We start from the raw sequence: 14238 nt of genomic DNA, 5'->3' as shown, positions 1-14238 counted from the left end.
TCCAACAATGTTTTTGGAAGTAAATAGCCTGCCAGCCCCCTGTAGTATATAGCCTGCCAGCCCCCTGTAGTATATAGCCTGCCAGACCCCTGTAGTATAGAACCTGCCAGACGCTGTAGTATATATGCCTGCAGCCCCTTGTATTATACAGCCACCAGCCCCCTGTAGAATTTAGCCACCACTCACTGACACAGCTGTCAACCTAGACCCCTATGTGCGATGCAAGTGGTCAAAGGCTGAGCTGAGTGGCTGACTTTCGGAAACTGATGGGGGCCCCTTAAAAAGTGAAAGTGGTGGGGGCCCCGGGGCTCGAGCCCCAGGAGCCCCTCCTTTAATCCGGCCCTGTCCAGAGGTCCGTTTGTAACTAGGAGTCATCTGTAAGTCAGGTGTTCTTAAATCTGGGACCGTCTGTATCATGAAGGAGTTCAATTTGTATATTGAATATTATGAAAGATGTAAATTTGTATATTGGATATCACGCTCCTCCATCCTCTTATCCATCTCCTGTAGTTTTACAAATTTAATTGCACAGTTTTTATCCCTACCCCGTCTTATAATTTATCCCTTTCATTTATATATAACAGTAAGAATTTTATATTCATATTGCTATCACTAATTGATATTCCAAAAAAGAAAGATATTCCTCTATTTTTAAACATTAACATACTGGAATAGTAATTACCCCTAGAATTTCGAGAAGATACGAAGCGTCTAGACTCGTTGGCCTCTGAGCTATTCATCAACGCTAAATAAGTTTTTAATTTAAAAACACCAGTGGGAGTCTTGTGTGATTTCTAGCGCTTATTCAGAATTCCAGACAGTCATCCGCCGGTCAAAAAAAAAGAAGCAACAAACACAATCTTTCAAAGCAAATGACAATAATATGCATCTGTGTTTGATATATAACTTTTTTAGAAATCGAAAAAGTAGGTTTAATTAGAAAGAGAAATATTTAATGGAATTTGAACTTGGCACATTTTAAATCTAAATCCTTTGATTTTCTCAGAAATCAAAGGTACGCCTTATAGTCCAGTGCGCCTTATATATGACCCATACTTACAGACAACAGCTGCCTTGAACTGTGCACAGGTCTGCCACCTGCTGGTCATTCATTCTTATAATCCGGTGAGCCTTATATATGAACCTAGACATTTTAGCAGGCATTTATTGATGGTGCGCCTTATATTCCGGTGCGCCTTATAGTCAGAAAAGTACGTTACATACACTTGATTCTGAATATTCCATCTTATGATGCCATCTGTTTCTTGCGGATGTGCAGTTTACTTATTCTATCCAGTAGTGGATTATAATATAGGTGATTTGGGCGGTAGCCCGGGGCCCAAGCCTTGTAGGGGGCCCACTGCCACCCAAACCACCCACCAAATTTTGAAATGCCTATACCCATTAAATCCTCATACATCAGTTCCTGCTCTCAATACACATATACACAAATGTAGTCCTCCAAAGGTCTTGAAACCACAGATTGAAAGCAGCTGAAGGGACACATCCTCCATTCCCCAAGAAGCTTTATTGTAATACCATATGTAGGAAGTGATTCCAGACTTGTAGGGGCTATAATATTCATACAGCCCTAGGGCCCATGGCAGTCTTAATCCACCCCTGATTCTATCATAGCTGTAGATGTCCATGTTCTCTGTCAAGCTGTGGGAGTTTCTGGAGTTTCCATTGAATCTTTAGAGTAACATGATCCATACATGCCATCTGTAGACAGGAGCTTGTAATTTCCACGACTGTGTTTATGATAGGATGATCTGCACATTGTTCCATGATTGATGGGGAGAACTTTGTAGACAGTGACATTTTAGTTTAAAACCACCCCAAAAAAGTTGTTTCATTTGCTCTAATATTCTAGAGACCGGAGGGGCTCTGGGTTCCAGCTTTTTTATGCTGTGAATTATGAATTTTTTGGTTGTTTATTACATAATTTGAAGATTCAGTTGGATCAATCAATGTATAGAAATAGCTAGACTATTATATATCCTTCTATTGTGCCTGCATATAGTACTACCTACAGTAGGTGAGCTGACTATTCCTTCCGTATACTTGCACATTATTACCTTCATAACTTGGAATCTGCGGAAGTACTTATGCCGGAGGTTGCCCCTTCACTCTAGAACTATATGGATTATTGACTGCAGCATCTAGGGGGTTAAACAAACAGAATCTGAGTTTTTCATGTTGTGGTACATATCTCTTAATCTGAAGTACAAGTTTTATCTTACATTAGATTAGTAAAAATGTGTATTGAAGGTGTCAAGGGGTTAAAGGGGTTTGTCCAAAATTACTTGTTAGTGTTCCGACCTCCATCCATCAGATTGTTCTCCTCTGTCCTCCGTAAAAGAGATAGAAATTTAGAAACTTAGATCAACCCCCTTTACCTGCACCAACCATAGGTATATAACACTGAGATTGCGTTTTTATTATTATTATTATTTATTTTTGTTTTTTATTACCGTGAAATATCTTTATTACATTTGATCTGATGTTCTGATCTCTTTTGCACTTATAACCACTGATAACATTTAGTAAAAAAATCTTCCAGCTAAAATCCCCCCCATTCCATCGGAAAGGTTAATAATACCATCCGCGCAGTTTACGGCAGTGATCTTACGCAATCTGGCATTTTAAGTTGTGTTTACGAGCAGATGTTCTGCTTATTATGATATCATTTTGCATTAGCAATTAAATCCAAACCGAACTCAATCTGAAAGGCCGCTCAAAGCTTTGTGCCACAGGCTTCATTTCTACCGTAGTCTGCTGTGCAATGTTCAATAAAATATAAGAAAGCAAATATGTACAGCTCCGGAGTAATGGGGAAGGTGTAGTACAAGAGAGCGCGCCGGTACGGAAATCACAGGCCGCCGCTTTTTCCCAGAAATCAGGAGACACAGAGAGAAATTAGTTAGAGGCAGATACTTAAGACATGCTGGGGATGTGGGAACGCGCACTGTTAAGGGAATATTCCTCCCGGATTTCAGGGATTGTAGCTCCCGCTTATTTATTCTTCTTATATTGATCCTTAGTTCTAAAGCTTCTCTCATAGAAAGAGCATTCCCCTTATTCTGCAGTAAGTCAGTGCTCTATTATCTTTTCATATCACTCCCTGGTATTCAAGAGCTCTGCTTGCAGTCATTGGAGGACAATGCAATTATTTCCCCCTTAGCGCCACCTCCATGCCAAGTGAGCGTGATAGGGGGCAGAGTGGGGTGTTCCTGTCCCGCTTCTGGACACTTTAACAGGTAATTATCACCGGCTTAAAATCTGGATATGTGATGGTAATTCGGATGCCAGACTTGCCACACGTATCACTTGCGGTTGTGCCATAGGACAGGAGATAAGGGTTCGATCACTGAGAGTTTGTCTTCTTTGATCTTCTGGAATAAGGAAAATGGGGGATCAAAAGATCCCGAAGTAAACAATGGAGACCAGGTACAAATGATTAAATACTGCTCTATTCATTTTTACAGGATACCTACCCAGCTACACCCGAAAGTCTTGTAGATGTGAGTGCAGTACAGGTCGAGCATGCACACCTGCCCTCTACTCCGCATGGGGGATTTTAGGGGATTTTATTGCCCCAATCTCCCAATCACGAGGGGTTAAAGTGTGATTCTATGTGTATTTGGGAGAAAACCCCTCTAAATATCATGATAGCTTTTTAAGTTGGACCATTATGGATAAAACAATGCTAATTATATATATATATTTCAAGTATTTATAAATATATCATTTATTTATTTAATTTTTTCACACTTTAGTTTGCTATCACTTTTGCTACAATATTTCAATGTTTCAGTTATCATGACTAACCATCGACTCGCATCTCATAAAGTCTGGGGACATTTCAAAGCACTTAGATAAGGTTGTCACTTTTAACACTGGCATCTAGGGGTTAAATGGCAAAGATCAGAGCTTTCTCCAATGACGGCCTTATCTGTCCAGATGTCAGTCAACCCTTAGATCCTTTCATGATTTATGGCATTTTGCAAGAGCCACCTGTAGCTGATGAAGTATATGTTTGCCATGTGGAAGTAAACATTGAACATGGAGATCTATAAATCTTAAAGGGATAATCTACACAATGTATCATAGTATCATAGTTTATACGGTTGAAAAAAGACACAAGTCCATCAAGTTAAACCAAGGAAGGGAAAGGGATTGGATGAGGAAGGGATTTAGGGGAAACAATTCTATATAACATAACTGTCAATGATATTGAGATGTAAAAAGGCATCTAGACCCTTCTTGAAGCTCTCTGCTGTCCCTGCTGTGACCAGCGCCTGAGGCAGGCTATTCCACAGATTGACCGTTCTCATAGTAAAAAAGCCCAGTCACCTCTGGTGATTAAACCTTGATTTCTCCAGATGGAGAGAGTGCCCCCTTGTCTTTTGATTTGATTTTATCTGGAACAAATGGAGAGCTCAGTGTTGAAGTCAAGCTCTCCCCAACTCAATTCTTATTTACCCTCCTGCTTCCAGGGCCAATAATACTGGATCTCCTTAGGCCGGTGAATTATGTAAATCACAGCAGAGCAGTGCTAAACTCTCCGCCCCAATGACTTTACATCTCACTTCAAAGTTGATTTTCTGGAGGACGCCACCACACTGGACCATGAAAGACCATGATCTAGAAAGTGTTAATAAGCTTTACAACATACTGGAAGTGGTGTATTGTGCCCATTTCTGCTGACAGGTTTTCTTTAAATACAGATGTAGAGATACTGTACATTAAATAAAAAGATATTAATAATGGTATTAGATAATTTCCTGTTCTGTAAAGACTTGAAAGCTTTGACCTCCAGCCTTCTATCACTGATGTATGACTGGTATCATCATAATTACCAGAACAGTGTATTATACTGTATTTATCATTCAATCCCAGAACCGTGTCCATCTTCTTCCATATATACCCCCTATCCCCCGTTAATCATCCAGACCAGTCTTATTTATATGTCTTATAAACCTGTTATCAAAGTACTTCAAATCATAGCAACATATTGCACAAAGTTCATTAACCTATTATCCTGCGGTGTTGATCCAGAAAAAACCCCATAAAGAAATGTAACCAACCAGCGCCACACCTGAACTAAATGTAATGAATGCGGTGGAATGAAATGACGGAGCCTTGTCACACTATAAATAGGGCGCAGTTCTCCGGAGCCGTGACAAGGAGCCGCTATGGTGAGCAGCGGTGTACCGGCAATCTCAAGAAAATGGATTTCAAAGCTTTTCTGCTCACAGGTGGTAAATTATCAATGACCCAGTGCCGCTGTTACAGCAAGAGTGATGAAACCTTTCCTTTATGATGGTTTATTTGGATTTTGTACATAATATGAGGAGTTTGGCTTCCAGCAGTACAGTGAATGAGCACAGCCAGAGTCAGTTTTGCTTCTAGCACAGAACTTTTCCACGGTAATTTTTGCAGATATCAGTGGAGGCTCCAGGTCTCTGGTCCAGCTCGATCCTACAGCACCCTCTGTGCCAGGCCATTAATAACGCCAGCCGCAGCAGTATTTACACTCTGCCTAAAAACTCAAAGTTTTAAATTTGGGTCAATTCATTTTATGTCTAAACCTTTCACATCATACAATGCCAAATAGTGTACTGTACATAAAAATTACGGTGAAACAGTTATGCCCTTCTGCATACCATTGATGTACAAGACCGCTGCTGCCAATCACTGGTCTCATAAGTAATTGGTACATGTACAGCACAAGACTGCTGAGACCAGTGATTAACTGTGTGCAAGTAAAAAATAATAACCTAGGAGGGGAGGATAGTTCATTATTAGTTGTATTAAATTTTCTTGTAAAAACTCAGTATTTATGAACCAATCTGCCAACTTGATGTTAACTCACCAGATATACCAAGAGACTTTGGTGTAAAATTAGTTTTGGTTTACACTTTTGGAGAACTCTGTAATAACTTTATGACTAGTTGGGGGTTACAGATGAGCAGGGTTAGAGATGGTGTGAAAAAAATTGACCAAGTTTCATGGGGTTAGACCCCAACTGGAGATGAGCAAGACCAAACTTCCTAGGTTCGGGTGTGTCCTGCGCAACCTTGCCATATTGCCAAATTTACTGCTGAACAGACAATCCAGCATATTGACCCTCCTAGCTACTAGACATGGCTTTGATTGGCCAGTGGTGTTGCTTTGGCCAATCACAGCCATCGCTGGTCGCTAGGGGAGTTAATTTGCCAGATTTTCTGTTGACCTATGACCAGATCTCTCAGGAACACCCTAACCCAAACCCCAAAAGGGAAATTTGAGTTTGCTCATCTCTAGTTGGGGTCAAATCCCATCGAACTGGGGACATTTTATTCCTTCTTTGCGTGTACTGTCATTGTGTCTCAGGTGCACAGTAGGTGGTTAAAAGAAGGTGCAATGAGAGACAGTAAAAATGTAAAAAGTCGATCCACCCCAGTAAATCTGCCATACAGCAGTATGTCCTTATTTTGTATTTGAGATAATAATTTAAAGAACAAATGAAAGTACATAGAGCGGTAGATTTGTACAAAACTGGAAAGAATTTAAAAAGTTGTACACCTTTTATAAAATGTAGTTTCATAAAGTTAAACTTTTCAGTTTTGTGGATTCACTGTATGATGACAATCACACAGAGCTAAGCCGAATAGAGGAAAATTGCTGGTTATTTCAGAGTAAAAACTGCAAAATTTTGAAAGTCGCTCCAGAAAGAATGAAAGAAATCAAAACCATGAAGTGAGCCAAAGTTAAAATTAGTCATGGTGGACATGCCTTGTTGACTACCACAGATCTTATCACCACTGTATCTGTAAACTAGAAAAAAAAAATAATAAATATAAAATATAATAAATGGAAAATCTTAAAAATTAAAGGGGTTATCACTAGCCTCGGCATCATACTAATGATAAATCGGTGGGTTTCACTGGTGATATCTTTACATGGAATTCCTTCTTGCTGTAAACATATCCTTATGGAGTTAACACAGCTCATTGATGTACGTGGTAGTTGGGAGGATGCAGTAGTATAGCTATTTTAGTTATGATCTTTCATTCCCTGAACATACCATAATGGTTTTAAAATTTTAACAACCCTTTTGAAGGGGGTAAACTTATTTTAAAAAAAGTCTACTTAGGGTTGGCGGTATCATAAAATGAGGTGTAACTTGAGGGGTTGCACTGGATTAACCAGGTCTGGGAGGTTTAGGGGGCCCATAAAATGTCACTTTACCATATGAAAACACTAGTACTATAAACCATACATTATAGTTGGGGCCTGGCACAGACTTTGCACTGGGGCCCATCAGCTTCAAGTTACGCCACTGATAATAAAGATGTACATACAGCTCTGCCACCACACCGGTAGCATCTGTGCCATTCCCTGACGGTCTCTACTTCCTGTGTGTCTCCTGAGGAGAGCCCACTCAGCCAATGGTTGTAATGGTGAACGACCATGGATTGGATGGGAGGCCTCTCTTGGAGTTTTCTTTGATCGTGGGAAACACTAAGGCAATAGATTGCAGTGGGGACCTGGAGCAGCACTATTGATGATATGGGGGTGCTAAGTGCAGTTTTATTTTGTTATCACACTCCAGAAGACCCTCTTTCATCATAATTTTACATTTTACAGCCAGAACAAATATTGAAATGGGTGGTCCAGGATTAGAAGAAAGGGCATACGGTTCCCTATGAACAGCGCCACTCTCATCCATGAACTGTGTGCGGTATTTCAATATTCTAGATCAAGTGATTCGGCAGAACCTTAATTATTACACCTTCTCCTTCTAAAGCCATGTTCCATTTAATCATTGGAATGAGTCATGAGAGGCCAGATTTACTGAGCACTGTTAATCTTTGAGTCACCTTTCCTGTTATTATTTTATTATTGGAAATCAGGGTGCTGCAGAGAAGTGATCCGGGGGCGTTTAAGAGCCTAAGTTCCCGATGGGGCTCAGCGCACACCCCCAGAGCACTTGAGCTTCATTTGAATAAAGCTTAACTTAATTGTACAAGTAAACTAAAGGCTCCTAATACACATAAATTTCTATTTTCATTGCTGATGTCCACACCGCAGTGTGAATAGTTAATAAAATGGAAATGTAATGTAAGGGTCGTGTGTCAGTTTTTTCTTGGATTTTGCACATTCTTTTTAGTGTAAATGGCTTGCACAGGTATTTAAGAAGTGTCCGCACCACAAATGTGTCACATGCGACCCTTTTGTGGCGCAGCTGCACCAGTCATCATGTGACACAAATTACGGGAAGTTCCGGAGCTCAGTCGAATCGTGCGTCAGATGTAACATGTAATGTCCCAACAGAAGTGTGTCACACACCCCATGTTAAATGTGCACCAAAAGAAAGTCGGAGAAGTGCAGAGAAGCGACAGATTTATAAAGAACAGGTTCCACAAATCCGGAATCTGGCGCCCCCTGCACACTACACAGGCAAACTGCATATAGTACAGACTGCACTACGGTCAGTAAATGTGCCCAAATATTTCTTTATGAAGGTTTTTCATAAATATATAATCCTTTGATTCCAGACTGAATAGGTGATACACTACGTTATTCACAAAGCTCCGGTATAGATTCAGTCAACTCCAAACGAGCCTTTGAAAGCCAGTAATGACTCACTTGGCCCCATTCCATATACAATAAGTTAACTGACAGCTGGAAGACTTGATGTTTCTTAAGATCAGTTTTGGTATAATGGGTCTTTGCATCTGCACTGAAGTTGCTCCATCGAGACAATAATCTGATAAATGTGCCCAGATGGCTCTTAAACCATTGCTGAATCAGTGTCCCTTACTGCTAAGGTCACTATAATTGGTGAATCTACGCAGCTAAGACAACTTTCTAAGCAGTGGTGACATTCTTCTGTGCTCCGTTAGATAAGAGCCCGAGTAATGCGGCCAGACATAGTCATATAGATTCCAAAAATATGAAGTGTCACTGTTTTGTTGTTATCTTCCCTATTCCTTAGCTATTTGTTTTCCGGGAGCCGCTGGATCCTAAGTGCTTCCTATTACTCATACAAAGTGTAGCTACATCCCTGAATATAAGTAGGTTTATCTCCCCTGCCCCGCTCCGGCAGGTAATTAATTTGTGGCCGTTGTGTCGATGTGCTCAATAGTCGTATTGCCTGGTTAAATCTTCCGAAGACATTTTGTGCCGCTCCAATTATGGGCACATTGAAAAGCAGTTAAAGCACTCTAAATTTTCCGAGTACGGAGGCAGGCTGACATTTCGGCTTAATTCTGATGAATAATACGCCAGTCGCCACTGGGGCTTTTATTTACCAATAATTTGTATATTCATTTGTACCGAACACCAGGAAAAAAGAGGATTAATTACTCGCGTGGAGATTTTCTTCTAATGTAACACGAAGCTTGAAGATGCATTGTTCAGGGATTTGAGATATCAGCTCATGTGCTCTTATTTGGTGGTTTTATACATTTTGGTCTTTTTTCTTAAAGGGCTATTACAGTTACAGCAATTTAAAGTTATTGTGGCTGAGGGGAATACAATATAATTTACTCAAATCAACAATGCATTTATTATCTGAAAAATGAGCCCTTACTAGGCCACCATCACATCACCTCCAAGATGGTGTTTTGTTTTTTTTTTAGCAACTATTGAATCAGTTACTCTGACTGCATTGAAATCCCTTAAATCATTAACAACTATTTTAATTATGTAAAATTTTGGTTATCACCCTCCTCCGTCCCTGCCCTTCTCCACTTCATCCTCTTCCTGTCTGTGTCCCAGCACCACAGGAAGCACTAAGGGAGGCCATCAACCAATCACTAGCTTAGGTCCCCGCTGTGACATCACTATGTTCAATATTCATGTACTGTGTTTTATCCCTGAACTGTGACATCACTGTGTATACGATCCTTCTAATGTGACATCACTGTTTGTATTATTTGTGTTCTGTGACATCATCGTGTTCACCTGTCCTGTAAAATCCCAGTGTGTTTTATCCCTATACTGTGACATCATTATGTTGATAATCGATTATCCTTGTACTATGACATCACTGTGTGTATTATCTCTATACAGTGACATAATTATTCTCATTATTCCTGTATACATTGCTGTGTGCATTATCTCTCAATTATGACATCACTCTGTACATTATCCATGTACTGTGACATCACTTTGTACAAATTCTTGTGATATGACATCACTGTGTGTATTGTCCCTCCACTGTGTCATGAATGAGCAAAAAATCCTTGTACTATGACATCACTGTGTGTATTGTCCCTCCACTGTGACATGAATGAGCACATAATCCCTGTACTATGACATCACTGTGTGAATAAGTTCTGTACCTATAATAATTTTCCCCTGCTGCCGTAGCAGACTGAGGCCAAAGACAAGTTTTCTATGCTGTTCATGGTTACATGTTAAACCCCTGGCATTTGTGTTCTACAAAGAAACATCAATATTTTGTGAAATAAAATTAAAAGATACAGTAAAAATATTAAAAAGTCAATAAAAATATATTGTATTTTAACAAGAACAAATTGTACAGCCACAATCGGGAGATGATGTGATAATGGAGCCAACATTGTTACCGACAGTATTTCCTATTTTATTGTGCGTTTTATATTATCAGTCCAGATCATTTGTTTTTCTCTGTTGTGGATCCTGATACTCGGAGTGATTAATAGTGATTAATAATACATTGTGTTTATATTTACAGTGGGACGCTATCACCGAAATGGATGAATATAATCGGCCTATTCACACATACCAAGTATGTAACGTCATGGAAGCCAATCAAAACAACTGGCTTCGGACCAACTGGATCTCTCGGGATGCTGCGCAAAAAGTCTTTGTCGAGATGAAATTTACACTCAGGGACTGTAATAGCATTCCTTGGGTGGTGGGCACCTGCAAAGAGACTTTCAACCTCTACTACATGGAATCTGATGAGGCACATGGACAAAAGTTTAAGCCTACTCAGTATAGTAAGATAGATACTATCGCTGCTGACGAAAGTTTCACCCAGATGGATTTGGGCGATCGCATCCTCAAACTTAACACAGAAGTGCGTGAGGTGGGACCCATTACTAAAAAAGGATTTTACCTTGCTTTCCAAGACATCGGAGCCTGCATTGCTTTAGTCTCTGTAAGAGTTTACTACAAAAAGTGCCCCTACATGGTGCGCAACTTGGCCATGTTTCCAGATACCATTCCCAGAGTTGACTCCTCCTCACTTGTTGAAGTAAGAGGGTCCTGTATTAAATATGCAGAAGAGAGGGACACTCCTAAATTGTACTGTGGAGCTGATGGTGATTGGCTGGTACCACTTGGACGTTGTGTCTGCAGTGTTGGCTACGAGGAGGTGGATGGAACCTGCCATGGTGAGTGAATGTTTTTAGTTTTTTATATAAAAAAAAAAACTTTAATATTTGCTTGTCAATGTCTGTGATTGATGTATTTATTGAAGGAAAGTTATTTGGATGAAAAATTTACATGGTAAATGAAAGGTACATTTTGGAATGAGGTTAGTAATTTTTAGAGTTGAGGTTAGAAATCAACTTCAGTACCAAAATATGAATTCTTATCATTGAAGCTATTCTAAATGTTCCAATTTTTTTTTTTAAGTGAAGTAAATATTTTTGGGTGCAAAGTCCCTCTTTTCTCCACAGAATAGTGCTTCCAATGAAATTGATTATATTTGATTGTTTTTATAGCGAGATCAAAAAAAGCTCACTCAGATATGAAATTATAAAGTTCTTCTAACAGTAGAGTAACCTGAAGCTGATGGACTCCAGTCCAAAGTCTGTGCCAGGCCCCCCGACTATAATGTATGGTTTATAGTACATTATAGTGCTGGGAAAATGACATATTATGGGCCCCCTAAGCCTCTTGGGCCTGGTTACGCCGCACCCTCTACACCCGCTCCAGTTAGGCCCCTGCCTTCCAAATAGAAGAGAGGAGGAGTAGTGAGCTAGGTCTCCAGCCATTAACTTACAGAGGACTTCACATTTATAGATAGAGAAAGATGGACATTGGACTATTGATTTATGCAATGTTTTTCAAAAGGCGAGATACTACATTCTCAGGAGTTCACGCCTATAACTCACAGAGTTTGTATAACTTCACAGTGTTATATATCGCTTAAGAATTCAATCTGTGGACTGCTGTATGATGCCATTTCGAATACTTACTGTCCAGACTTTTTCTCTGAGATTCCTGAGATTTACTTTATTCTCTAATAAGTGTATAGTCTGACCAATGAAAATAGAAGTAAACAGTGTTACAGTATGGAATTATGGACTACAGTAGATGACTACCTAGGAACTAATGTGGTATAGTACAGCCTAATGGACTACTCTTGGGGTTATATATAAGGAAGAGTCAATGTGAATTACACTCTACATACTTCAAGTTGTCTGATGGAAAAAAAAAACTTTATTAATGGATTGATTTCAATCTAAGTTTTGTAGTCCAGGATATGGAGCTTCTGTTATAAGCTTTGACGGACTGATCCAGGTTCCAGAGGCAGAGAACTCCCTCCCCTACTTCATGTGTCTTGGTGATGTGTTTGATGGGTTCTCCTTTCTGACTGGTTTCATTTGTTATAGTTTCATAGTTTATACGGTTGAAAATACACACTTGTCCATCAAGTTCAACCAAGGAAGGGAAGGGATTGCATGAGGAAGGGATTTAGGGGAAACAATTCTATATAACATAACCATCAATGTTATTTAGGTGTAAAAAGGCATCTAGACCCTTCTTGAAGCTCTCTGCTGTCCCTGCTGTGAGCAGCCTGAGGCAGGCTATTCCACAGATTGACAGTTCTCATAGTAAAAAAGCCCTGTCGCCTCCGGTGATTAAACCTTGTTTTCTCCAGGCGGAGACAGTGCCCTCTCGTCTTTTGATTTGATTTAATCTGAAACAACTTACCACCATATTTTTTGTATGGACCATTCATATATTTATATAAATTAATCATGTCTCCTCGTAGTCGTCTCTTTTCCAGACTAAATAAATCTAGTTTTTTTAATCTTTCCTCATAACTAAGACCCTCCATTATTCTTTTTGTGACCCTTATCATTTTTGTGGCTCTACGTTGAACCCTCTCCAGCTCCAGGGCATCCTTTTTATGGACCAGTGCCCAGAAATGGAGAGCATATTCCAGGTGTGGCCGAACCAGTGCCTTGTATAGTGGTAATATCACATCCCTATCACGAGAGTCTATACCACTTTTGATACATGACAAGATCCTACTAGCTTTAGAGGCAGCTGATTGACATTGCATGCTGTTATTCAATTTATGATCTACTAGTACCCCCAGGTCCTTCTCAATAAGGGACTCTCCCAGATTTACTCCCCCAAGGACATATTTTGCCTTTGGATTATTGGCCCCCAGGTGCATAACCTTACATTTATCCACATTAAACCTCATTTGCCAAGTGGATGACCAAACATTCAGTTTGTCCAAGTCACCCTGCAGCCTATGAACATCCTCCATAGACTGTATTACACTACACAGCTTGGTGTCATCTGCAAAAATAGGCACAGTGCTATTAACTCCTACCTCTATATCATTAATAAATATATTAAATAGTAGTGGGCCAAGCACAGAACCCTGGGGTACACCACTCATAACTGGTGACCATTCCGAGTAGGAATCATTGACCACAACTCTCTGGATACGATCCTTCAGCCAGTTTTCAATCCATTTGCAAATTATTTCTGCCAAACCATTTATTTCTGCCCTTTTTCTGTCTAAGTCTTAAAGGGGTTGGAAACTTTACCGCATGTTTTTTGTAATGTGTGTTTAAGTGTTGGGGGTAGGATATTAGGTAATTTACCAATATACATTTATTAAAAGTTCTTGATATGTAAAGTGAAGCCTCCTGCCCTTTAACTCTACGGCCAGATAATTCTGAACATAAAATGGCCACAGATGGAGGGTTGTGTGATCTCTATCTGTCCATGAACAATAATGGCAGGGTGATGGTTCATGGACAGATAGAGATCACATGACCCTACACCTGCAGCCATTTTATGGACAGAACTTTGAAGTGACATTTTTGGATGGATATTGTGTGAACCAGTTTTGAAAAATTTCCCCATTACACTACACTCATTGATTGTAGCAAACCCTCTGGGCAAAGAAAGCATTTGTACTACTGATGTATAAATAAAAAGGGGATTATTTAGACTGGATACAATTCTTGTGAGAAATATTAGGTGTGCAATATATTTTTAATT

The 14238-nt window shown here is 39.7% G+C and overlaps 1 protein-coding gene across 1 annotated transcript in view; it reads left to right on the top strand.

Moving 5' to 3' along the window:
- Positions 1 to 14238, top strand: part of EPHA6 (EPH receptor A6) — a 585002-nt gene that overhangs the window by 143456 nt on the left and 427308 nt on the right. The window contains exon 3 of the mRNA XM_072138516.1: positions 10712 to 11375. Within this exon, the coding sequence (XP_071994617.1) occupies positions 10712 to 11375 (664 nt within the window). The remainder of the gene's footprint in view (positions 1 to 10711; positions 11376 to 14238) is intronic.

The sequence above is a fragment of the Engystomops pustulosus genome, chromosome 2 (genome assembly GCF_040894005.1).
Source record: "Engystomops pustulosus chromosome 2, aEngPut4.maternal, whole genome shotgun sequence".
Classification (NCBI taxonomy): Eukaryota; Metazoa; Chordata; class Amphibia; order Anura; family Leptodactylidae; genus Engystomops; species Engystomops pustulosus.
Note: the sequence above shows the minus strand (reverse complement) of the source record. Positions and strands in the feature narration are given on the sequence as shown.